Source organism: Mustela lutreola, chromosome 5 (assembly GCF_030435805.1).
Source record: "Mustela lutreola isolate mMusLut2 chromosome 5, mMusLut2.pri, whole genome shotgun sequence".
NCBI classification, from domain to species: Eukaryota; Metazoa; Chordata; class Mammalia; order Carnivora; family Mustelidae; genus Mustela; species Mustela lutreola.
The window spans coordinates 85,171,021-85,197,623 of NC_081294.1; the positions used below are offsets into that span (position 1 = coordinate 85,171,021).

The window sequence follows — 26,603 nt, forward strand, 5'->3', positions numbered from 1 at the left end:
AGCTCTCTCTTTTCAAAAAACAACTCTCAATGAGCTCTTCAAAACACTGATCTTTTCAATTGCCCAGTTTAAATTGTCAAAAATGGCTACTAAGCCCCCACACTGTGCTAGAACAAAGCAAAATGAGACAAACCTGAAGTCCAAGCATTGGTTTCTGTCCACCCTCCATCCTAGAGTCAGTTACCACCAATAAACCATCATGATTGCTTCATGATCATCACTTATAAATGATCTCTTTGCTTCAGTCTTCTCCCTTCCATTCTTCACTGTAGGCAGAATAATGCTCTGAAGTCCAGATCTGATAACATTACTCTTAAAACCTGTAAGTGGCTTCTCTAGCCCAAGATGAAGTCCAAACTCTTCCTGACATGCAAGGCCTCTGTTCACCTCTCTAGCCTCCACATTCATGTTACCGTATTTCCCTTGAATGATTTTCTTTAACTTCTTCCTGCGTGTCCCCTCCTAACATACTCTTTTTACCCACCCCCATGGGCCTTCTCTCAGTTTTTCTTCCATCTCCCAAGGTCCATCCCTCCAAACTCTATTATTGCTCATTGAAGTTACAGCTTTTTTCTGGAAACCTTCCATGACCTCTTTCCCCTTAGAATATGATTTAGTTGGGGCAGCTGGCTGGCTAAGTCAGTAAAACATCTGATTCAGGATACTGGCTCAGGTCATGATCTCAAGGTTGTGAGACTGAGTCCCATGACTCTGTGCTGGGTGTGGAACCTACTTAAGTTTCTCTCTCTCTCCTTCTCCTCTCCTCTGCACCTGGCTTGTGCATTCTCTCTCTCTAAAAATAAATAAAATTTTTTAAATTTTTTTATTTATTTATTTTTATTATTTTGTATTATGTTAGTCACCATACAGTATGTCATTAGTTTTTGATGTAGTGTTCCAAGATTCATTTTTTTAAAGATTTTATTTATTTATTTGACACAGAGAGAGATCACAAGCAGGCAGAGAGGCAGGCAGAGAGAGAGCAGGAAGCAGGTTCCCTGCTGAGCAGAGAGCTCGGCGCAGGGCTTGATCCCAGGACCTGAGATCGTGACCTGAGCCGAAGGCAGAGGCTTTAACTCACTGAGCCACCCAGGTGCCCCGCAAGATTCACTGTTTACATTTTATTTTATTTTATTTTATTTTATTTTATTTTATTTTTATTTTCAGCATAACAGTATTCATTGTTTTTGCATCACACCCAGTGCTCCATGCAATCCGTGCCCTCTCCAATACCCACCACCTAGTTCCCCCAACCTCCCACTGCTTCAAACCCCTTAGATTGTTTTTCAGAGTCCATAGTCTCTCATGGCTCACCTCCCCTTCCAATTTCCCCCAGCTCCCTTCTCCTCTCTAACTCGCCTTGTCCTCCATGCTATTTGTTATGCTCCACAAATAAGTGAAACCATATGATAATTGACTCTCTCTGCTTGACTTATTTCACTCAGCATAATCTCTTCCAGTCCCGTCCATGTTGCTACAAAAGTTGGGTATTCATCCTTTCTGATGGAGGCCATCATATGTATATGGATATCATATGTATATGGCCATAGTGTATATGGACCATATCTTTCTTATCCATTCGTCTATTGAAGAGCATCTTGGTTCTTCACATCGTTTGGCGACCATGGCCATTGCTGCTATAAACGTTGGGGGTACAGATGGCCCTTCTTTTCACTACATCTGTATCTTTGTCGTAAATACCCAGTAGTGCAATTGCAGGGTTATAAGGAAGCTCTATTTTTAATTTCTTGAGGAATCTCCACACTGTTCTCCAAAGAGGCTGCACCAACTTGCATTCCCACCAACAGTGTAAGAGGGTTCCCCTTTCTCCACATTTCCTCCAACACATATTGTTTCCTGTCTTGCTAATTTTGGCCATTCTAACTGGTGTAAGGTGATATCTCAATGTGGTTTTAATTTGAATCTCCCTGATGGCTAGTGATGATGAACGTTTTTTTATGTGTCTGATAGCCATTTGTATGTCTTCATTGGAGAAGTGTCTGTTCATATCTTCTGCCCATTTTTTGATATGATTGTCTGTTTTGTGTGTGTTGAGTTTGAGGAGTTCTTCATAGATGCTGGATATCAACCTTTTGTCTATACTGTCATTTGCCAATATCTTCTCCCATTCCGTGGGTTGCCTCTTTGTTTTCTTGACGGTTTCCTTTGCTGTGCAGAAGCTTTTGATTTTGATGAAGTCCCAAAAGTTCATTTTCGCTTTTGTTTCCTTTGCCTTTGGAGACATATCTTGAAAGAAGTTGCTGTGGCTGATATCAAAGAGATTACTGCCTATGTTCTCCTCTAGAATTCTGATAGGTTCCTGTTTCGTGTTGAGGTCTTTTATCCATTTTGAGTTTATCTTTGTGTATGGTGTAAGAGAATGGTCGAGTTTCATTCTTCTACATATAGCTGTCCAGTTTTCACAGCACCATTTATTGAAGAGGCTGTCTTTTTTCCACTGTATATTTTTTCCTGTTTTGTCGAAGATTATTTGACCGTAGAGTTGAGGGTCCATCTCTGGTCTCTCTACTCTGTTCCACTGGTCTATGTGTCTGTTTTTATGCCAGTACCATGCTGTCTTGGTGATCACAGCTTTGTAGTAAAGCTTGAAATCAGGTAATGTGATGCCCCCAGTTTTATTTTTGTTTTTCAACATTTCCTTAGCAATTCGGGGTCTCTTCTGATTCCATACAAATTTTAGGATTATTTGCTCCAGCTCTTTGAAAAATCCGGTGGAATTTTGATTGGAATGGCATTAAAAGTACAGATTGCTCTAGGAAGTATAGACATTTTAACAATGTTTATTCTTCCGATCCAAGAGCATGGAATGGTCTTCCATCTTTTTGTGTCTTCTTCAATTTCTATGTCCTGTGTTATTCCTTATGTTCGACAAGTAAGTAAAACCATATGATAATTGACTTTCTCTACTTGATTTATTTTTCTTAGCATAATCTCCTCCAGTCCCATCCACGTTGATGAAAATGTTAGGTATTCATCCTTTCTGATGGCTGAGTAATATTCCATTGTGTATATTGACCATGTCTTCATTATCCATTTGTCTGTTGAAGGGCATCTTGGCTCTTTCCACAGTTCGACTATTGTGGACAGTGCTGCTATGAACATTGGGGTACATATGGCCCTTATTTTCACTACTGCTGTATCATTGGGATAAATACCCATTAATGCAATTTCTGGGTCATAGGGTAGCTCTCCTTAATAAATGTTTTTAAAAGACTATGAATTAGTTATTCCTTTCATATGCTCCCATAATATCCTCTCCTTACACCTGCATGGCCAACTGTCACTGTTGGGTACTTGCTTATTTAGAAGTCTATCTCTCTCACTAGACTGTGACTTTTTTAATAGAGGAGATCATTTAATATTCATGTTTAAATCCCCTGTGCCTGGTAAAATGCCTGGCATGGAGTGATTGCTTATTAAAAGTTGTTGAGTAAAAGAAGACCCTTGAGAGAAGAATTTTAAAAGGGAATATAGGACAGAAACTCTCAGTTCTGGTCAATGACATAAAGTCTACAAATGATAGGGGAGGACCATTATTTTTCAAGGAACTTGAAGAAGGAACTGCATTTCCTTCCTGGTACAAATAAAAAAGTGCTGATGCTAATAGCTGGAAACAAACTAGTTACCTGAAAATACGAACTTATAAAATGTATATCCCCTCCTCCTCCCTGCCCCAGAAGGCTAGATTCATGAGGTATTTCTCAGAAATAACTAGCAAAACCTGTAGCTAAGAGGAATGCAAAGAGTAGCATGATCCCAGAAAACTATGCTGTGAAGTGTACTGTTGTAATTGGCATTGTACTTTGAATTGGTTTTTAATCAGCTAAATACATACTTACAAGTTCACAATCAGGAAAAGATCATTTTATTTCAGGTTGCTAATATTCCAGGTTGACAGGGCTAGAGAAAAATTAGAGACGATTTATCCAGGATGTTTCACATCTAGGAATCCTGAAACTTGGAAAGAGAAAGTGATTTTCTGAGCTTACACAAGTGGGTCTAAATCAGAAATACAATTCAGGTAAGTGTATTTAATCTCATGTTCCTTACACCACTCCCTCTGGCTTCATGAATCTCAGTGCCATGTTCTTCATACAAATAATATTATCTATCTCATTATGTTTACAGACAAAAGAAATGGATTTTGCATCTAGTGATCCTGAAAATTGCTCATGACCTACAGAAATGGTCACTTCTGTTTATTCATGGAATAATTCAATTCCAAATCTATGGGACATGTGGCAGTAGAGAGTATGACATGCTGGATTTTTTTTGCATATAGGAATGAGATTAATAATGCAAAGTGAATTCCAATGGCTTGACTTACATGGAAGAAGTCCTAGGAGCAGAAATAAAATGGGAATTTTTCAACTATTATATTCTTACCTCTGGATCCATTTTGCTCCTGAAATTTTAAGTCAGAAATTTGCCAGAACTCTTGTTGCCAAGGTCTCTAAAAATGAGTTATGGACAAGTTGTGTTCACAGGGAATATTTGCTTAAGTCCCATCCTTTGGTCATAGGACAGATATGGCTACGTCAAGCAGGGAATGTAACATCCTTCTCCACCCAGAGGCTGTTCCTTTGTGCTCAAAAAGGAGTAGGTAGTTGAATGGGTTCCAGTTATAAGTTTCTTCAGAAGGATTGCTGGTGGAGCTGCATAACCCCGGATTAGCACTTACCTAGAAACACAAAATAATCTAAAGGAGAATGGAATGTTGATAGTCATTTTAATGTCAATATGTCAAACATGAAATAACACAATATGCAATAAAAGCAATAGTTAAAAGCTATTAACTACTCTTCCCTGTATCTTTCCTTCCCATCTATCACAAATCTATAAAACAGTGTGTGTGTTTGCCTTAGAAGATATTTGAGTTAAACCGGACAAAAATATAAATAATGGACAAGAAATTAATCTTAATGGCTCATGTGCTTTGGAAAGTAACCAAAGGAGAAGCAGTAAAATTTTCAAGAGAAATGAAAAGGACCAAGTTCTAACACTGACTAACACTGCTGTTTGGCAGCAATCTCGAAAGGCAAAAGACTGCTTAGTGTATGACTATAAAAGGTGTCTGCCAAACCCAGGATTCAAGAGTTCTCAATCTCAAAAGTCACCACGTCGCATAGGTGGCACAGAATCAAGGAACTGCCTCAGGGAAGGGAACCATTTACAGCTGGCTTGGACCTTCAGGATGCAGGCAATAGCCATGACTATCCAGGGATTAGAGGGCCTCTCCTCATTTTCTTGTGCACTCCTTAACTGTCTCAGATCTTCATTAATCTGCATAATGAATGACACCACATGTCCCCAAAGCCCACAGAAGACTTGGAATCAGACATAATTTTATTTAGAGAAAAGGAGGTAATAGATAACTTCTATATTTATTTTTTTTAATTTTCTAATTTATTTTCAGCATAACAGTATTCATTGTTTTTGCACCACACCCAGTGCTCCATGCAATCAGTGCCCTCTTCAATACTCACCACCTGGTTCCCCCAACCTCCCACCCCTCCACTCTTCAAAACCCTCAGACTATTTTTCAGGGTCCATAGTCTCTCATGGTTCACCTCCCCTTCCAATGTCCCTCAACTCCCTTCTCCTCTCTAACTCCCCTTGTCACCTACTATGTGGGGGATCATACTGGGGGTTGCTAAGAATTCATGTGCAGTACACATCCACCTTGAGCGCTGGCTGCCCTAAAATCACAGCCCATCAATTCTTTCTGAGATAAAACCTTACGTCTGTTAAGGAACTGGTAAAAGAAATGAGAATGGACTTGAAGTTCCTTTGAAGTAACTTTTGATCTAGGCAATGTGTTGTGATTGTATTGAGTTTACATAATCATACTGTTTTTAGTTTTATTTAAATTCAATTTAATTAACATATAGTGTATTATCAGTTTCAGAGGTAGAATTCAGTGATTTATCAGTTGCATATAACACCCATTGCTCATTCCATCAAGTGCCTTCTTTAATGTCCACTTCCTAGTTGCCATCCCCCACCCATCCCCCCTAGCAACCCTCAGTAGTTTTCCCTGTGGTTAAGAGTCTCTTAAGGTTTGCATCCCTCTCTGTTTTCTATGTTCATCTGTTTTGTTTTTTATATTCCACGTATGAGTGAAATCATATGGTATTTGTGTTTCTCTGACTGACTTATTTTGCTTAGCATAATAATCTCTAGTCTTATCCATGTTTCAAATGGCAAGATTTCATTCTTTTTGATGGCTGAGTAATGTATTCTGAGTGGACATCTTTGTCCACTCATCTCTTGATGGACACAGGGCTCTTTCCATTCTTTGGCTATTTTAGACATTGCAATAAACATTGGGGTGCATGTGTCCCTTTGAATCACTATGTATCCTTCGGACAAATATCTAGTAGTGCAGTTGCTAGGTCACAGGATAGCTCTATTTTTAACTTTTTGAGGACCCTCCATACTGTCTTGCAGAGCAGGTGCACCAGCTTGCATTCCCACCGACAGTGTAAGAGAGTTCCCTTTTCTCCACATCATTGCCAACATCTGTTGTTTCCTGAGTTGTTAAATTTAGCCATTCTGACCAGTGTGAGGTGGTATCTTATTGTGGTTTTGATTTGTAGTTCCCTGAGGCCAAGTGATGTTGAGTGTTAAGTCTTTAGACAGTTATTGAGTAGTGGCAAGAGGAAGAAAGAAAAATGCAGTCTTAGTAGAATTTGTTTTTTTATTATGTTAGTCACCATACAGTACATCATTAGTTTTTGATGTAGTGTTTTATGATTCATTGTTTGTGTATAACACCCAGTGCTCCCTGCAATACATACCCTCCTTAATTCCCATCACTGGGCTAACCCATCCTCCCACCCCAAACTCCTCTAAAGCTCTGATTCCCAGGGTCCATAGTCTCTCATGGTTCGTTTCCCCCTCTGATTACCCCCCTCTTCATTTTTCCCTTCCTTCTAATGTCCTCCATATTATTCCTTATGTTCACAAATAAGTGAAACCATATGAAAATTGTCTTTCTCTGTTTGACTTATTTCACCCTGCATAATCTCCAGTTCCACCCAAGTTGATGCAAACGTTGGGTATTCATCCTTTCTGATGGCTGAGTAATATTCCATTGTGTATATGGACCATATCTTCTTTATCCATTCATCTGTTGAAGGGCATCTTGGCTCCTTCCACAGTTTGGCTATTGTGGACATTGCTGCTATGAACATTGGGGTACATGTGGCCCTTCTTTTCACTATATCTGTATTTTTGGAGTAGATGCTCACCTAGTGCAATTGCTAGGCCATAGTGTAGCTCTATTTTTAGCTTTTTGAGGAGCCTCCACACTGTTTTCCAAAGTGGCTGCACCAACTTACATTCCCACCGATAGTGTTAAGAGGATTTCCCTTTCTCCACAAGCTCTCCAACATTTGTTGTTTCTTGTCTTGCCAATTTTTGCCATTCTAACTAGTGTAAGGCGGTATCTCAATGTGGTTTTGATTTGAATTTCCCTGATGGCTAATGATGTTGAACAGTTTTTCATGTATCCGTTAGTCATTTGTATGTCTTTTTGGAGAAGTGTCTGTTCGTGTCTTCTGCACATTTCTTGACAGGGTTATGGGAATTTCCTATGGGAATTTCCAAAAGAAGGAACAACACACTATGGAAATTTCCTATGGGAATTTCTAAAAGAAGAAACAACACACTAATATTCTTGAACTCTAAATTTAAAAAAATAACAACAACAAAATACACTTACATTCTTCCCAAAAGGAAGGTACACACTCAAATTAAAACCTAGTTGGTGAGAGATAGGGTGTTAGTGTGAAAATCAGAAAAGAAACTTAAGATTCCTAAATTTTCCTGGATTGGGTTGCCACTGATAAATATTAACAAAGTGAAACTGGAGAGAAGCCACTAAAAATGAGATTTAGCAACAAGGTCTTCTAGGAACATGTTGAACTGGAAGATCCTTTGGGATGTCCGAAAGGTGATACCCAATAAACAGTAGAGAATTGAGTCTAGGACCCAGGTGGCAGATACTTTCTCACGTTCTCTGGGAAAGGAAGTAGGGGTGGAAATCCCATGTTGACATGGGGCTGTGTAACGTGTGAGAAGGTATGGCAGAGCAGAACAAATCTTGTACTAAAATCTGGGGATCCGTTTCACTGTGTGGTCTTAGACAAGATACTCTCCCTTCCAGGGCCTCACTTCCTTTTGCATGATAACTTTGGTATGTGGTGGAAATGAAGGTACTCTTGAATCCTGTCTTGCTTCTATTTAAGGGACTGCCTTTTTAAAATCTGTTTCATTTCATGCTTGCCTCATAAAATTACATTCAGGGAGGGAGACAATACCATTTCTTAATTAAATAACAATAATGAAAAGTTTGAAAGCCAAAGACCCAGGTGCTTGCTCCTGACCTCACCAGCTCTACCATCATTGAGCCATTTTTCTCATTTCTGTCATATAGAACTTGGTCACTCTAATCAGATGCTCCACTATGACTTAGAAAGATCATTTATCTCATTAAGAAAAGTTTCTGGATTTTCAATGTAGTATATATGATTTCTGAATGCTAAAGAAGCACTGAAATATAGGTGAGGTGTAAGTATTCAAATTTCACAATAGCATACACCAAAATAATAGAATTATCTCTGAGAAAAAGAGGTGGTATTAGAGAATGAAAAGTATGAATGAGAGAGGCATACCTTAAAAAATTAGAAATAAATGCAACTAGTTACTGGGAGATCATAAGTTCTGAAATTGAAAGATCTGGCTTGAGTCAAGATTCTGTCATTCATTAGATATCTGCTTTGGGCAATTTGCTTAACTCCTCCAATCTTAGAGTTTGTCCTTTGGGAATTATCGTTAGCTTAACTCCATATTAACTCTATCTTCTGGAGAGCTGATGTCTTCATCAGCTTCATTATGTTCACAGTTCACAGTTCCGTATTAGAGGAGCACAAAAAATGTAGGATTGATCAAACCACACTGTTAGAAACCATGTTGTGTACTACTGTACATTTTCAAGAAATGTCCTCTCTTTTAAGATTGTGAAGTCCACATGGGCCAAAATCTGCTTGGTTTCTAACAGTGTGGAGAGACTAGAGAAGGGAGTTGAGGTGAAAGTGCTAAGTAATTGGAAATCATTAGGGCTGTATTATTGAAAGAACGTTGGTTATGTGGATGGACAGAACATATACAGATATGGGTGCAGGAGAATGTGTCAAACAGAATATCATGGTTATAATCTAAAGAAGTGTGAGGCACTATGCTAAAATCTGGACATTCAATATAAATATTGGTTATTGTTATTGAAGTAGCATATCTTATTTAAAAAAGCGTAGAAGAGGAGTATAGGTCAAGAATTCTAGAGAACTGGATCTTTCAACTGTTACTCTGTGACTAAATAGAGGCCACTTAATCTTTCTGTGTTCGTTGTCCCATCTGCTAAGGGGCATAACACTAGTCTGAATATTTCACAAGTTTCTTTTAGTCACGTAACAAGCCTTCATAAAACACTGTAAATAATCTTCGAACTCTAGAAAAGGTATTGCAATGCTAAGTACTCATGTTGTGTACTACTGTATATTTTCAAGAAATGTTCTCATTGCTCCTGTTTTCTATTTCAACTCTCCTGCATTTCATATAATCTTGAAACCCTTTATATGTGTCATTTTGTTTATTTCTCTTTACTATACCTATGATTGTATTTGTTCTCAAATATAGCCATGCTGTTACATTTGCTAAGAAACCAGAGGATTATTATGCAAGACAGTGCTGGTAGGTGAGTTTCAGGGTGTAACTATTCCAGCTGCCTATAAATCAAGGGAGTAAGGAAGCTTTCCCTGACCAATGAAATTAACATCCTAGCTTAGGTTAACAACCAATCATCAGTGAAAAGGTCAATATTGAGGAAGGTGGACCCTGCCTTATGCATGTGTGTATATATACGTGTATGTGTGCCTCAGAAAAGCCACCCTCACTCATCATCACTATGGAGAGCATCACTGTTTTTGCCATCTTTGCTCTTGTAGCCACCGCATGGGCTGCCCCTCCACCTGGTGAGTTAGGACTCCTTTGAATTGCGATGGCTTTATGTTAACTGCAGTTTGTTCAACCTTCAGTAAAGATGGAATGGAAAGTCAGAAGAAAAATTGAGATGTTAATTATTTGGGTTGGCCTAATTAGCAAGAGGGGGTAGGGGTCAGACCTTCTAGAAGAGGAAGAGAGACTGAGAAGAGGGATAAAAATTGTCATGGGAATAAAAGGTGCAACATAGGGAATATAGTCAGAGTACCATACTACTGCATGGTGATAGATGGGAGCTATAGCCTGATGTGGGGAGCACAAGATACTATGTAGACTTAGTGGGTTTCTATGTTGTACACCCGAAACTAATGAAACATACTGCCTCAGCTATACTTCAATTAAAAAAAGAAAGAAAGAAAGAAAAGAAATGGGCTGTGGGTGACCTGCTCAGTTCCTGATCAACAGGTCAGGCTTCTGACTTGCCTCCCAGAAAAAACTTACGCAGCTTTGAGAACTTCACCCAACCCTACCCTGGCCTTGCTCAGAGGAATTCCTGGATACCTGTGACAGCCCTTTGTCCCAGGACCAGGGATTTCCTTCCCCCATGTTGTGGTGGGTTTTAATCAAAATCACATACATTTCTGGCTTCATCCTAAATTGACCCTGAGTAAAGAAGTAACCTGTCAGGGCTGGCCTGGGCGAGGGATGGCAGAAATGGGCTTTCGTTACTGTGGATGAATTCAACCTTGCATCTCTGACTGCGGAATTTGCTCTTTTTCTGATTCTTTCTGTTCAAATGCATCTCACGCCACTCTCTTCCAGTCGGTGATCAAGCAGGGGGAAGAAAGGTGAGTGTAGCTTTTTCTATGGGGTCTTGGTAAAAATGAAATCAGAGCTGATGTGTTAACGGAACTGTGAACATAATGAAGCTGGCTCACTGTGGATAGAAATAATTCCTGGGGAGCTAAAATAATTCCTACTCTCCTTCTCCTGGTGGTGGTTCTTTCTTTAAAGGTCACAAAAGGAATCTCTTTGCAAAAGAACAACAGATAAAGTAAACTGTTACCTTTAGGTGACATTTTAGACTTATCTGAGTATTTTTCACTTTCATTATTCCAGTGTACTCACACTGTAACTTAAAAAGGAGAGACTAGAGAAGGGAGTTGAGGGAAATTGGAAGGGGAGGTGAACCATGAGAGACTACGGACTCTGAAAAACAATCTGAGGGTTTTGAAGGGACGGGGAGTGGGAGGTTGGGGGATCCAGGTGGTGGGTATTGGAGAGGGCACGGATTGCATGGAGCACTGGGTGTGATGCAAAAACAATGAATACTGTTACGCTGAAAAAAAAAAAAAAGAGAGAGAGAGACTAACATTTCCTTCATAAACAGCTAACTCTAGTTTTACTTATGGAATGTTTCATGTCTGACTTAAGCACAGTTCCTGATCCACATAGGGTCTTCTAGACATGTTTTCTGAAAAGTTGAAGAGGCTAGGACTCTTTCTACTCTCTTTTCTGTCTTACCAACTTAATACAGGAAAGACTACGGAACTGAAGAAAGACAATGTAGGCCATTCTTTTTTGTTCCAATTATAGGTGGACTGTTTCAAATACAACTCAAAAGGCTCTGCGTTTGCATGCCCAAGGCACCTGAACCCAGTATGTGGCACAGATCATCGCACTTACAGTAACGAATGTATGCTTTGCATGCTAACTCAGTAAGTATCATACTCAGTTGAATCCTCTCTCTCTCTCTCTTTCTCTTTTAAGATTGTGAAGTCCACATGGGCCAAAATCTGCTTGGTTTCTAACAGTGTGGTTTGATCAATCCTACATTTTTTGTGCTCCTCCAATACCCTTTCGACATTGCTTTGTTCAAATAAAAAGTACATAAATACATTTACCTGTATCTCTAAGGAGATACGTATTTCTTTGCTATTCAGCCAAATTCTCTTTCACATTATACACTATTGCTCAGGCATTAGCTGTTTTCTACAGACATTTTTATTCCCACATTACACTTGCGGAAGCTGAGTCTTAGGCAGAAAATATATCTTGGTCAAAGTTCCATAATCTTCTGTTGTGTCTTTCTTATGAATAATGAGAGCTCACAAGAATGCTCTATGGAGGCTCTTTGCCAAGGTGCTATTACAAGACTTTGATCTATTCTCCCTACCCCAGAGAAAATCCATGTTGCTGGAGAAGTCTAGGGAGGAGATTATCTGGAGAAGTCTAGGGAGGAGATTGAAAGTAAAGATGGGATTTGGGACCCCCACCACCAGTACCCCACAAATTACATGAGTTCCTCACTGTAAACATCTCAGCTTCTTGAAGAATGAAAGAATGATTATTACCAGCCATTCCAGGAATTGGAAATTCACTACTTTGTGATTAGTGATTAAAATCACGGGCTTTGGTGTCACACATCTGCATTAGAATCCAGACTGTGCTTAGGAGATGTGTGACATTAGGCAGATACACAATCCACCTCATGCTTCAGTATTCTCATCTGTAAGATAGAAATTAGAGTAGTGTTTAGGATCCACAGTGACAAAACCCATCAAATCTTAGCTATGCAGCTAATACAGACTGAATACTTACAGAAATGAGCTCTTCTTCCTCAACATTTTCTCCTTTTCTAACTCTTCTGAAAGTGTATAGTCAAGTGTAATAACAAGTGCTATTTAGAATAAAGTCTCTCAGGATATGCAAACCAATGTATTAACAAAAACACAAGAGACTAAAGATGAGATTTGACTGATTTTTATCATCTCATAGACTCCTTTTAGAAGAGAGATATCTTTTTTTTTTTTTAAAGATTTTATTAATTTATTTGACAGAGAGAGACCACCACAAGTAGGCAGAGAGAGAGAGAGGAGGAAGCAGGCTCCCTGCTGAGCAGAGAGCCCGATGCGGGACTTGATCCCAGGACCCTGAGATCATGACCTGAGCCAAAGGCAGCGGCTTAACCCACTGAGCCACCCAGGCGCCCGCGAAGAGAGATATCTTATAGAAAGAAGTGACTGTAACAAAAACTACACAGGCTATAAGTTCCAGAAATGGATTTGAGCATACTTTCTTTTTCTTAACTCCAAAAATATTTTCACACTATATGATGCTTGATTTTCATCTGAGTATTCATGGACTAATTTTTTTGAGTGCCCAATCTCCTCTTAGTGTTGATCTTATTTTCTTGAATTTTATTTGTTTACAAAATGATCCTCCATCAAAGGTGTTTATGGTCAGTATTAACCAACCTGGGTAGAATATTAACGAGAGCTCCTCATTCTCAGTACAGGACAGAGAATACAGAATGACGTATGACTGTATTTTACCCTGTGGATTGTGAAATGTCAAATAACATATTACCCATTCAATAAAATCTTCTCTTTCAGAAACAAAGGATTTCCAGTCAGAATACTTCAAGATAATGAATGTGTAAGTATACACAAATTTTATTTATTCTTAATATAAAATGTTACAGTAATTCCTCACTTTATGAAAGTTTTAAAATGGACATTCTAGAAACTGTCCACAAGTATGTGTAGTCATAGATAAGTCATGTGGCCAGCCTAAACAGAAGACCTGAGCATAGTTAATTTACTTCTCCAGAGGAAAGCTCCACAAATTCTACTCATAGTCCTTAATTGGAGCAGATTGGTATACATGTGATTGTTTTCTAATTAGCAGGTTAAATAGAGGACATTAGGGACTCAAGGACACTCTCATAAAAATAAAGGAAGTTACTTTTTTTTAAATTCAAGAACAAATGTAAGACAATTCAAGAGTAAAGAGCTATGTGAGTGGATGTCAATAATTTTAATAGAGTTTGAAATGTGACAAGAGAAATAAAAACATGGGGTCATGGGGTTGTGGTAGTAAAGATAGGTCATCTTAAGGAGTGACATCTGACCCAATTTGAAGAAGAGAAATGCGGTCATCAAACGGTTACAAAAAGAGTTAAACTGATTTCTAAGGAGGACTCAGAGTCTTAGGAGTTGTTCTAATGGGTACAGAGGCCAGGTAGGACAGAAAGACAACCTAAGCAAAGGCACAAACATGTATAGGATCAGGAAACACTCTGGGAATTCCGTCAAGTTTAGCTGGAGTTAGAGGCAGAGCAGATGAGAGAAATAAGCGCAACTCGTGAGGGGACTTTCTGTAGATGGGGAATCTGTTAACTAATCAAAAAACAAGAACTGATTTGGTTTTTAAAAGATCACTCTGACATCAGTGTGGAGGGTGACTGAAATCTTAGCTAAGCATGGACGCTGGGCAGCAAACTGGCAGATACCTGCAACTATGCAGGCAAGACATCCAGAGGGCCTGAATAAAGTAGGTAAGTGTGTGGTGAGGAGAGGACTGGTTCGGAAATTAAGCACAAGATAGGACCCACTAGATGTACTCTGCTCACCAGAGTAAGTGAGAGGGAAGCCCTAACCTCAAGCTAAGCTATCTCTTTCTGTAATGAGATTGCCACCATGGTTGGGTCAGATTTGTAAATTGAAGAGGCTATGTCTTTTTGCATGTGGGGTTGAGGGCTAAATGACCTCTCAAGGCCTTAAAAAAAAAAAAGTCCATTTTCTATAATTTAACAACTTGAAGTTGTTCTTTCTTTTTTTCTTTTTTTGGACTGCAGGATATTGAGTGCCCCCAATATTCTGAAATGTGTACCATGGAATACATACCTCTCTGTGGATCTGATGGAAAGAATTATAGCAACAAATGTTTGTTTTGCAATGCTGTTATGTAAGTGCTGAATTTAATGTGTTATTTGTAGAAACAGCCTTTTCCACAGAGCCAGAAAACACGATAGCTACCTATTAGCAAGATGCTCCTATAAAGCATAAAAGTAAAGTGATACGCTGAAAATTATATTTTACAAAAAGAAGTAAAAAGGAGGGGGGCAAGAGAAAGAAAGAAAGTGGATAGTGGGAAGAAACTGAAGCTGGAAAAGGGAATTTGGTCAACATCATAATATTACTAAGTGAGAGATAACAGAGATATTTATAGATTTTTTTTATGGCTCGTAACACTGGCTTTGACTAGTACATTGAATTACTTTTTCTATGATGCTGGAACTCAGTTACTAATTACTTACCTTTCATGCTATGTGCTCATTTGGCTGGCTTGATCTAAGAATATTGAAGGTCCAATTTAAGATCTCTAATGCCTTCTCTTTTAAAAAAAAAAAAAATGATTTCTCTTGTAGGAGGAGCCGTGGTGCACTTTTTTTGGCAAAGCATGGAGAGTGCTAGTCTCCCTGATGCTCAAGGGCACCAAGTTCCCTTTGGCAGATTCCACATAGAGAACCAATCCCTCTTGGATGGCTATGGGAGCAAATGCATGAATCTGATCCTTCAATAAAAGATTCTCAGCAGAAAGCTTTCAGGTTTGTCTCTGATGTGACTGTTTCTTAACAAGAATGTCTATGGCCATTTCCCTCAATAGGTCACATGGAAAGATTTCCTCTATTTCTACTCAAGTTAAGAGCTGAGAGGTTGTATACACACTGGTGAGAGAAGAATCTGCTCTTAGCATTCCATTTTTTTTTTAAACTCACAATTTTTAAGTAAACATACATCAAGGGGCAGATCTGACCACAAGTCTAACATTAGTACTTTTAGCCACAATAAGGTGGAAAATTCAGCTTTGGAGAACGATAAAGTAAGAATCCATAATACTGTCAACTAATCAGACCAGGAATAATATTAGAAGTTAGATATCAATTTAAAGAGGACTCAGGGGGAGCCTGGGTGGCTCAGTGGGTTAAAGCCTCTGCCTTCAGCTCAGATCATGATCTCAGGGTCCTGGGATCGAGCCCCACATCGGGCTCTCTACTCAGTGGGGAGCCTGCTTCCTCCTCTCTCTCTGCCTGCCTCTCTGCCTACTTATGGTCTCTGTCTGTCAAATAAATAAATAAAAATCTTTTAAAAAAAGAAAAAAAGAGGACTCAGTCACAACTGGCATCCACAAAGGAAGACATTTTGTTGATGATGCTGGGAAGAGAATAAAAACAATATAATCTGATTAAATTGTTGAAGTCACTAAAAGGCCCAAGGAAAGTTCAAGGTAACTGGGAAAGATGAGGGCATATGCAGGAGTATTGTAAAATAGAGAGATCAGAACTTTGTCATTTCTGGGACCCCACAGAGAGGAGTCATGTCATTAATGTAACATGCATAGACAGATATTTTGCCTTGGTAAAGAGAAGAATTTTCTAATGGTAAATCTTTAAATATGAACAAAGCTATGCCCTATAAGTTCATCTGTCCAAAGCACAATGCTTTTGTTTTTTTTTAAGATTTATTTATTCATTTGAGAAAGAGAGAGAACGTGCACATGCAGGAAGGGAGGCGCAGAGGGAGAAGGAGAGAGAACTTCAAATAGACTACCTGCTGAGCATGGAGCCCACTGCTGGGCTCAATCTCATGACCTTGAGATCATGACATGAGTTGAAATCAAGAGTTGGTTGTTAACTGACTGATCCACCAAGGTACCCCAGCACAATGCTCTTTTAGTGAAGACTAGTCAAATACTTGCCAGCTATTTTGTAGAGATTTGTGTGTTTTTTCTAACAACACACATAGAAAGATTATTATAGGTCAAGCAATCTGTTGTGTAGGGAAAAGCAATACAAATGGGCAAAGAATCCATACCATTAAGAAGTTTGTACACTAGTCAGAGACATGCTTTTGAGTTGATTACTATAGAATGTAAAAAAAAAAACTATAATCAAGAATTATTTTTTTCAGTTCTTTATTTATTTATTTATTTATTTTTAATTAATTTTTTATTTTTTATAAACATATATTTTTATCCCCAGGGGTACAGGTCTGTGAATCACCAGGTTTACACACTTCACAGCACTCACCCAAGCACATACCCTCCCCAATGTCCATAATCCCACCCCCTTCTCCCCAACCCCCTCCCCCCAGTAACCCTCAGTTTGTTTTGTGAGATTAAGAGTCACTTATGGTTTGTCTCCCTCCCAATCCCATCTTGTTTCATTGATTCTTCTCGTACCCACTTAAGCCCCCATGTTGCATCACCACTTCCTCATATCAGGGAGATCATATGATAGTTGTCTTTCTCTGCTTGACTTATTTCGCTAAGCATGATACGCTCTAGTTCCATCCATGTTGTCGTAAATCTATAAAGAACTTAGCAAACTCAACACCCAGAGAACAAATAATCCAATCAAGAAATGGGCAGAGGACATGAGCAGACATTTCTGCAAAGAAGACATCCAGATGGCCAACAGACACATGAAAAAGTGCTCCATATCACTCGGCATCAGGGAAATACAAATCAAAACCACAATGCGATATCACCTCACACCAGTCAGAATGGCTAAAATCAACAAGTCAGGAAATGACAGATGCTGGAGAGGATGCGGAGAAAGGGGAACCCTCCTACACTGTTGGTGGGAATGCAAGCTGGTGCAGCCACTCTGGAAAACAACATGGAGGTTCCTCAAAATGTTGAAAATAGAACTGCCCTATGACCCAGCAATTGCACTATTGGGTATTTACCCTAAAGATACAAATGTAGTGATCCAAAGGGGCACGTGTACTCGAATGTTTATAGCAGCAATGTCCACAATAGCCAAACTATGGAAAGAACCTAGATGTCCATCAACAGATGAATGGATCAAGAAGATGTGGTATATATACACAATGGAATACTATGCAGCCATCAAAAGAAATGAAATCTTGCCATTTGCGACAACATGGATGGAACTAATCAAGAATTATTAGGGACACCTACGTGGCTTAATGGGTTAAAGCCTCTGCCTTCGGCTCAGGTCATGATCCCAGAGTCCTGGGATAGAGCTCTGCATGGGGCTCTCTGCTCGGTGGGGAGCCTCCTTCCCTTCCTCTCTCTCTGCCTGCCTCTCTGCCTACTTGTGATCTCTTTCTGTCAAATAAATAAATAAAATTCTTTAAAAAAAAAAAAGAATTATTAAAGGTTCAATAAAAACGGAAAGGAAGACCTCACCCTTATAACCTCATTTAACCTTAATTACTTCCTAAGCCCTATGTCCAAATACAGTCACAATGGAAATTAGTGTTTTCACATTTGTATTTGTAAGGGACACAGTTCTGTCCATAGCAGCTAGATTGCCAGAACTTTGTTTTTATTTGTCGTATTTGAAAATAGTATGCATGACAACACAATGATAGAAGAAAAAAATGAAACAGTTCTATTATATGATTCTCTGCTAAGTTAAAGGGTATAATTTCACTTAAAGGTGCACTGTAAGAAGCTAAGAATGTATACTATAAATCCTAAAGCAACAGTAAATAAGTTACAAAGGAAATAAGATGGAATGATGAAAAAAGTCCTATATTTGTGTATGTAAAAGAAGACAAAGGAGGTAGAGGGGAAAACAGATTGTACTAATAGAAAGAAAGTAGCAAGGTGATAGACTCAATGTAATTGCATTAGTTAGGATTCTTCAGAAAAACAAAATTAATTGTGTATGCATGTTTGTGTGAAGAGAGAGCGAGCGAGTGAGAGAGAGGGAGAGAGAGATAAAAGAAAAAGAAAAAGATTTATTTTGAGTAATTGGCTCATGTGATTATGGGGCCTGAGAAGTGGGTCAGCACTTCCCTAGAGACCCAGGAGAGTGTTCATGTTGCAGCTCAAGTCTGAAGGCAGTTGAGAGGCAGAATTCTTCCTGGAGAGATCTTAGGCTTTTCTCTTAGGGTCTTCAACTGATTGCAGGAGGCCCACCCACATTATGGAAAATGGAAATGTAGCACTCAGGAAAGCCCGTGCAGGCTATCTCTAGTCTCTGGGGAAGGGCAAGAGTCCAACTTTTCATGGACACCATGCTCTAAGTTGCAAAACTACCTCCTGTCATAAAGGTATGAGATGACTCCTCCCGGGTCATTGAGAAAGACATTTCTGGATTTTGAAACTAGTGAGAGGCTTTCAAAGAGAATTAAGTCTCAAGGCAACAGAGAAGGAATTTAGTTATAACATTTCTAAAGTAAATGTTCTAAGATAAGGGAGGTCAGGTGCCCGGAGTCAGGTAAAATCTTGTCTATATTTTTGTCAAGCTGTGGGGAACCGGAAGGCCATTAACGCCATTTCGGTCAGGAGAACAGGTCAGGAACTCTTACCCAAATCAGTACTCAAGACCAGAGTGGGAGATTATGCAAGTGTGGCTAATGCTGTTCTATGGCTTCTGTTAAATCTGTGAAAAGAAAAAGAAAAAGACTTTCTCTTATAGCCTGGGGTTGGAATGACATCTGTGTGGTGGCTATTCTGTGAGGGAAGGACATCTTGGGACGTAAAAGAAGGCAGCTCAGTGCTCTGGTGGGAATACAATTGGTTAATAGACAAGAGAGCTAGACAAGAGAGCTCTGTAATTTGGGCAGTGGAGCTGAAACTTTCCTTTCTGCAGAAAAACAGCAGAGCTGTAGGTTAAGTCTTGTAGAGGATTTTGGTATCCCTGAAAGGTGATAAGCACCTGCTTTGGACTCTAGAGTAAGGAGTTCATTTTTGGAAAATGTTGGTTTGAAGTGTCATGAAACATACAAATCAAATCATTTCATAGCTAGGAAGAGGAGCCTCCATCCAGGGACACAACCCCAAGTTATAGCTTTTAGCATTAAGCCATGGATATGCTCAAATGAGCAAGTCATACACTAAGGACTCTCTGAGGGAGATGTGATTCCTTAATCTTATTTATTCTCCTCACCCAATATTGTTAATTCAACTGGAATTTGGGGGAGTTTGGAAAAGCTATAGATACTTTAGCCTTATTTCTTTCCTATGATGTTTTACTTTTTCTTCTGTAATGCTTTCTATGCAATGGAATCCCTCTATCTCTCTGAGCTGGGGGACAAATGATACACTTAGTAAGGTGGCACTGTGTTTTCAAAATGTCCCACCTTAGATTACAAGCATAGGGCCAACAAACTAGGTGAAAACTACCTCTTTAATATTCTAGATGACTCGGGTCCTTTCTGGAAGTGTCCAGTAAGTTTGTTTTTAGGCATTTACAAAGTTAGTAAGAAATAAATTAACTGAGGGGATTAAAATTTGCTCATTCTAGCATTGTTAATAATAATAATAATGAAAATTGGAATCAACCTAACTGAGCAACAGTGGAAGATTATTAATGCAATAAAATCCCATATATGTGACATAATATGACACCAAGTATCTCAATTCAGGTACTATATGACTGCATTTAAAGATCAAGAAAATGTCACAGTACATTTCTAAGTGAAAAAGGCTGAAAACAATACACAGTACTACAAAAAATTTATTTTTGACTGGAACAATATAATTTAAGACATGTTTAACGGTTATCTCTGGAGATTTCACGTCTTTTTCTTTTTTTTAATTTCTATTTTCTATTCAATTCTATATTCTATTTTCTATTTCTATTCACATATTTCCTTGGTGTAAGAACAATTGTTCTTTACAGGCAGGAAAAACGGAGGCAGGAAGTTCAGATAATGGGAGGCAATTCAGGTATGACCACAGATTTTCAGGTCAAAAAGCTGCAAAGGCTCCAGATTGGCTGCACCCGCTACAAACGGTATCCGGAGACCTCATTCGGTGCCCACCTCCTTTCTTGCACGCTGGCTGGAGGTACTAATTCTTCTTGTAGAATATATTCTACTCTTTCTCCTGTACTCTTTCTGACTGTGGTATGTTTCCTCAAGCCATTGCCTCTTTGGATTGCCTGCCAAGGGCTGTCCAGTGTCCAGTGATCCATTCCCACCTTCAAGTCTTCTAGGCAGCTCTGTGCTTCCTTCCCCAATGCCTCCTGCTGAGGTTTAACTTTGATTTACCATGAACATAGGACCTCCAGGACCTGCTCCTCCCAGCAAACAATGCCTCAGTGCCTTTTCTGTCTTACATAGCTGTTCTACCCACTCCTGCAGCCCTAGTACGTGCTCCTTAAAGGAAGCACAAGCTGCGAAGGAGCATGTTACATCTCTCTTTCTTTTCTCCTCTTTCTGAGGTGGGTCGAAGGTGACCTATGTTGCAAGGGGAGTGGGTATCTGGCATCCTGCTTTTGTGCCACTGCTGCGGCTCTGGTCCGAAGGAAGCCAGGGATGATGTCAGGAAGAGATGGGGTGTGCTGAGCAGAAACATGTCCTAGGATGTACCAGGAGCAGGCAGGGTGGGCAGCTAGGCAGCTCCAAACACTGTGCCAAGAACCTCCAGCCATCCCAGGGAATGGAGTACCCTGGAGACTTAACTGGGTCTAAGAGATCACATATCAATCACACCATAGCATCTGGGAAAGAGTACATGTCAGTTGCCTTGTCACATGTGCTACAGAGCGGAGAAGGCCAAAGCACATAGGGAGGATGAGGTCACTTTTACAGGGTTAAGAAGATAGGGTAGTTCAATGTGATCCTTCGGTAAGGCCTGGAACCTGCCTCTACCATTCTCTAGAATCAGAAAGGCTTCTACAAGAGAAGGCAATCCCACAGGAGGATTTGCACGCTGACTTCTCCCTTTCCACGTGTCTGGATGAAAATAACTTTGGGGTACCCATGAGATATCATGGAGTGGTATTTCTCCCTATGTTCTCTCTCAGAATGCTCCAAGAAAGCTGAGCATTCCATGTCAGAAGATTCTCAGCACAGCCACGTATGCCTGAAATACTCCAATCTTTGTCTTACTGCAAAGAGCTATGCTCTGCTTCATGAGCAAGCACAGACCTGCTTCCTCTGTTGAGAAGGCCTTACTATCCAGAAGCCTCTAGTGGCCTCATTATTTTCTTTGTATCCCCTATAAGAAAAAAAATTGGGTGAATCCCCTGGTAAGGGATTGCCTTTTCAAGACATGTAAAATACCGCCACACTAAGATATTAGGATTCTGTCCAAAGAGTAACTTCTGATTTACTTCTCTCTTCTAAATAGTCACAGATCTGTCACTGAGTTCTGTACTTTATGACTAAGCAAGTTTAGGTTTTTCTGAACATTTGTTCTTAGTGAAGGATGAAATAATAGGCTTTCCAGATATGGCATACAGTGGTTACGGTGGGGAAGCGAGAGATGGATATTCATTTCAAAGATGGTTTTAATATCTTGATTATCTTGCTCTAGTGATTGTGCTAGAGGGGAACATCCCAAGGCAATATCTCAGAGCATCATTCTAAGGACACACACACACCGGGAAGAAAAATGGCCAAATACCTTCTAGTATGCTGCTCACTTTTGTTCTTCATCTTGATACATTGGGCGTTACCTGTTGGTGAGTAATTCTTTTTTAAGATTTTATTTATTTGAGAGAGAGAGAGAGAAAGAGAAAGGGAGAGAGAAAGAGAGCACAGCCAGGGGGAGGGGCAGAGGGAGAAGCTGACTCTCCGATGAACAGGAGCCAGATGTGGGGCTTGATCCCAAGACCCTGGGATCATGACTTGAGCTCAAAGGCAGATGCTTAGCTGACTGAGCCACCAAGGCGCATCTCTGGTGAGTGATTTGACTGGTTCTGGCAGTTAAGTAGATTTGATTCGTGAGCTCTGACATTGTAGTATGAAAGAATGCTTCGGAATTATTTTTGATTTATATATGTAAGGGTATCACTTTACTATATACATCTATATTTATAGAGAGAATGGCAATGCAGTATGGTCACAAACAAAAGCTCCCAGCCAATGTGCAAGGGCCTTTGTTTCCCCAGCTATTAATGCAGATTATGAAACCTAACTCATGGAGACTCAGTCAGGTGTGACATTACAGTGGTGGGCAACATCTCAAAGACTCAAAGCTTTTGAATATGCTTTGCCATGAATTTGAGTGGGTGTTTGTCCTCTTTTAGAGAAGAGCCCTATAGGGAGTTTTAAAGAGACCTGGGTTCAAGGATTGAAGAGCTTGAATTTTCACCTATCTACCATGAATTTCAGGGCATCAGCAAGTGTCTTTCCCTCTCTGTAAAATACGGGGGTTGGGCTAACAGTCTCTTTAAAGCTGTAGCATTTCTTCATGTCTTTTATGTATTGGCTGCCAGTTCTGAACTGTCTCAAGTGCAGGCTAACTCCTAGTAATAAAAAACTTATTTGGTACACTGGACTGGCAACATTTACAAGAGCGGTGATTGCTTGCTCATTATCTATCAGGAGTAGAAGAACTAGTCCACATTTTTGAGGGGAAAATGAGTGCATGTATAAAAAAAAGAACGTTTTCATATTGCAAGCTTCCTCTGTAGCAAATTAGAATTCTTTAATTCTGCTAACAGGTTAAAGCAGGATTTACCAACTATCATAGTCTGCAACTATTCTCATGTATGTCTTAGTTTCAGGCCGTCGAGAGTGGTGGCCACCACATGGAGCTATTAAAGTAAACCTTCCACTCTGTGTCTCAGGACTGGCATTCTAATCTGAGTTTTCTCTGGAATTGTTGTGTTAGAACCTTACTTTAGGAATGTGATCTGTGGCGCTCTTCAGAATCCACTCACAGGAACATGGCAGGTACACTACTGGTACAAGAGCCCTGAGCGGAGTGATCCAAACCGGGAACCAAGCTTAGATTTGGTCATCTGACAACCAGAGGACTCTCTCTCCCCAGTGCCTAGGAAGTGTTTATGAATACTGACAATTGCCAGGGGATTAGAGGATGTGGAGGGATTAATGGGGACAGACCTACAGGATGATGGGGCCTGGCCATGGTGGTGATGTGGGATAAGGAAAGAAGAAGAGTTTCTAAGCTCGGATAGGATCCCTCTTTCTCTAAATACTCAGCCAAAACTCTCTCCCCTGTTGTATTAGAGGCACATTATCAATCTATCTATGGCGCTCATAGAGCCCCTGAGACCACTTCCTTGAGTTCCAGGAACCCGAAGTCCCTGCTTCAGGCTGCCTCTCACCCCAGCCCTGTGAGGGGACATGGGTTCTCCTACCTGATGAGACATGTCCCTTCTTTTGTTTTTCATGTTCCCTACAAAGTCAGGGCATTATGCTAAAGGCTTTCACATTTCACAACTTCAAGAAAAGAGTTGACTTGGGGATTTTGAGAGTGGATAAACTATAGTATGTATTTTATTTTATTTTTTGATAACCTACAGAACTATGATTTATTAAAGCAATTACTTAACCCACTAACTGTTGGGGTGGTTTGTTACATAGTAATACATACGGCATGCGCACTCGAAGTTGACACTAGTTTCCCACCATCCATTTTTATTACACAACATGAATTCACACATTTATGTTATCTGTCTGCCTTCTGGATACATTTTGTTTCTGGGCCTGTGCTTATCTCACTGAAAATCTACTCTTTAAAGAAAGAACCACTATCTATTATGTCTTCATAAATACAGTGAGACACTGAGAGTACAAATATGAATACGTCTTTTTAATCCTCCTCAAGGCATCACTACCTAGTGGGTCAGGTAATTAATTATGTATGCAATTAGCATGGGGCAGGCATCAGTGCCTAAGATTACAAAGTCAGTCACATCAGCTAATAAAGTTCAGATCCCCACTTGGGACTTCAGCAGGCTATTCTGTCTGTCTTTATGGTTCTCTATTATTCCTATCCACAAGAATTCCAAGGTGCATGTACGTGTTATGGTACATATTTTAAATCAAAGCATATGGGTTTCAGTAAAGCATCTTCTCCAATTACGGGCTTTCAGGGTTTGTTTTTTTTTCCCAGTTGGCATAGAAAATCTCTAAGACTATTGCCATGTCTGATACTCTGTGAATAAAGGAGATTGAGAAAGAAGCTAAATTGCCCAAACACCATCCTGTTTATCCACTCTTCCTTTTCCCACCAGAGGGTAGGAGGCCTCAGTGCCCTGTGGCTGCCAGGACTCCTCACCAGGAGGGCGTCGTTGTTGTCAAATGGGGTGAACAGTGGAGGTCGGCCTCCACTGCTTTGGGGAGGGGCAGCTGTAATGGCTTTTCCTCATCAAGTCCAGATATGACCTACCTGTCTGTGAGAGTAATTATAACCATATCATTCTTTTCAACTGAATTTCAGGTGAAATGTCCGTATAAGAAAATAAACTTGAGTTGGCTCACTGGAAACGTGAACCCCTGCCCTGATTTACATCAACCCATCTGTGGCACTAATTTTGTAACCTATGAAAACCCCTGCATCTTGTGTATTGAGAGCCTGTGAGTACTCTTTGGCGGGGAAAGAAGAGAACAAAGACAAACTTAGCCTACAGCAATTACTAGGTACCTCTTCTACCAAGTGCATCAACCTTGAAGCCAGGAACTTGCTCCAGCACTGATACTAATCTGTCCCCAGTCAGAAGAGCATGTGGCAATAGAAAGCCCGCTGGGGTGGAAAGCAGACTCAGTGTACTCTGTGGTATTTCAGGCCCTTCTGGCTGAGCCCTCACACTCCCATACACCACGTGATGTCAATTCCCATCGGCCAAGTAAAGCTTCGGTTATTCCATTCAGCCCTGAAATTCTTTGACTGGAAGATAAACTGCGGTTTTGCCTTCTCTCAGATACCTTCCATCTCTTCAGTGTCTGAAACTCTGAGCTAGGATGAGGTGACTGCAAAGATTGGGTTCTTGTGCTAAGAGTCAGTGTGTAGGGTTTTGGCTTATGATTATCAGTGATTAGACACCGGGGTCTCTCAAAACCATGGCTTCAGCTTGATATCTGTGTAAGCCAGTGTGGTTCACGGGGATTAAAATTCTCCTCATGGCATCAGACTGAAGTCCTCGACCCAACAATCATTTTGTACTTTTGTACAAGGAGCAATGACAGGATGATGTGGAAATGATGTGGAAATCTCACATCATCCCCGCTCATGAGGAATTGGGCCAAAGCATGAGAGTGCTAAGAGAATAAAAAGAGGACTGATGTGCCTTAAGATAACACAGGTTCAGGCCTGATTGAATAACTTATTTTCAAAGAGATTGTAGCATAGGTTGTAATGTTGTCCATGGCCTCTTAGAATCATGGAAGGGTAGCTGGGTAGGAAATCCAATAACCTGACTCTTGTATGTAGTCATTTCCCCTTGTGCTCTGGCTCTTTGTTTCCTTAAATATAAAATAAGGATGATAGATAAAATAATTTTTTTCTTGTTTTTTTTTCTTATTTTTTTTCTTTTTATTCTTCTTCTTTTTTTTTTTTTTTTAATAATGGCCTTTTTTTTTTTTTTTAAGATTTTATTTATTTGTCAGAGAGAGAGGAGCTAGAGCGAGCACAGGCAGGCAGAGGCAGAGGGAGAAGCAGGCTCCCTGCCAAGCAAGGAGCCCGATGTGGGACTCAATCCCAGGACCCTGGGATCATGACCTGAGCTGAAGGCAGCAGCTTAACCAACTGAGCCACCCAGGCGTCCCTAGATAAAATAATATTAAAGAGTTTTTGTAGTTCTGACATTTTATTCGTGAAATGTTGATTCTGCATTTTTCCTTTAGTAAATCTCGTGGGAAAATTAGGTTTCAAAATGATGGAGAATGCTAGCTGGGTGGATTTGGATGCCCAAGAGGATATCTTTTTTCTGTTCATCATGACAGTCCTCTTGCAATTCGTGCCTCCCATGTGACAGTGGCAGAGACCTGGCCCAGCTGAGCTTGTATTGGATAACTGAAGGCTCCTTAGGCTCCTTCCCTCCCTAATAGAGTTTTCTG

The 26,603-nt window shown here is 40.0% G+C and overlaps 2 protein-coding genes across 2 annotated transcripts; both read left to right on the plus strand.

Annotated features, from left to right (window-relative positions):
- The first annotated feature begins 9,957 nt into the window (after nt 1-9,957).
- LOC131831382 (double-headed protease inhibitor, submandibular gland) lies at nt 9,958-15,412 on the plus strand. The gene is made up of 6 exons (XM_059173476.1): nt 9,958-10,055; nt 10,846-10,871; nt 11,620-11,741; nt 13,419-13,461; nt 14,663-14,772; nt 15,236-15,412. Exons 1-6 carry the CDS (start codon nt 9,989-9,991, stop codon nt 15,279-15,281), a joined length of 414 nt encoding a protein of 137 aa, XP_059029459.1. The 5' UTR covers nt 9,958-9,988; the 3' UTR covers nt 15,282-15,412.
- A 6,776-nt stretch (nt 15,413-22,188) lies between these two features.
- SPINK14 (serine peptidase inhibitor Kazal type 14 (putative)) lies at nt 22,189-26,436 on the plus strand. Its single transcript, XM_059173356.1, has 4 exons — nt 22,189-22,258; nt 23,306-23,343; nt 24,988-25,124; nt 26,391-26,436. The coding sequence occupies exons 1-4, from the start codon at nt 22,189-22,191 to the stop codon at nt 26,434-26,436; spliced, it is 291 nt and encodes a 96-aa protein (XP_059029339.1).
- The last annotated feature ends 167 nt before the right edge of the window (nt 26,437-26,603 follow it).

Excerpts from the sequence above, each read along its gene's own strand:
- LOC131831382 (XM_059173476.1), top strand. The coding sequence starts at position 9,989 with ATGGAGAGCATCACTGTTTTTGCCATCTTTGCTCTTGTAGCCACCGCA. Across the intron at positions 10,056-10,845 it reads ATGGGCTGCCCCTCCACCTG|TCGGTGATCAAGCAGGGGGA; the intron begins GTGAGTTAGGAC and ends ACTCTCTTCCAG. Across the intron at positions 11,742-13,418 it reads ATGCTTTGCATGCTAACTCA|AAACAAAGGATTTCCAGTCA; the intron begins GTAAGTATCATA and ends CTTCTCTTTCAG.
- SPINK14 (XM_059173356.1), top strand. The coding sequence starts at position 22,189 with ATGGCCAAATACCTTCTAGTATGCTGCTCACTTTTGTTCTTCATCTTG. Across the intron at positions 23,344-24,987 it reads CACCACATGGAGCTATTAAA|GTGAAATGTCCGTATAAGAA; the intron begins GTAAACCTTCCA and ends ACTGAATTTCAG. Across the intron at positions 25,125-26,390 it reads ATCTTGTGTATTGAGAGCCT|TAAATCTCGTGGGAAAATTA; the intron begins GTGAGTACTCTT and ends TTTTTCCTTTAG.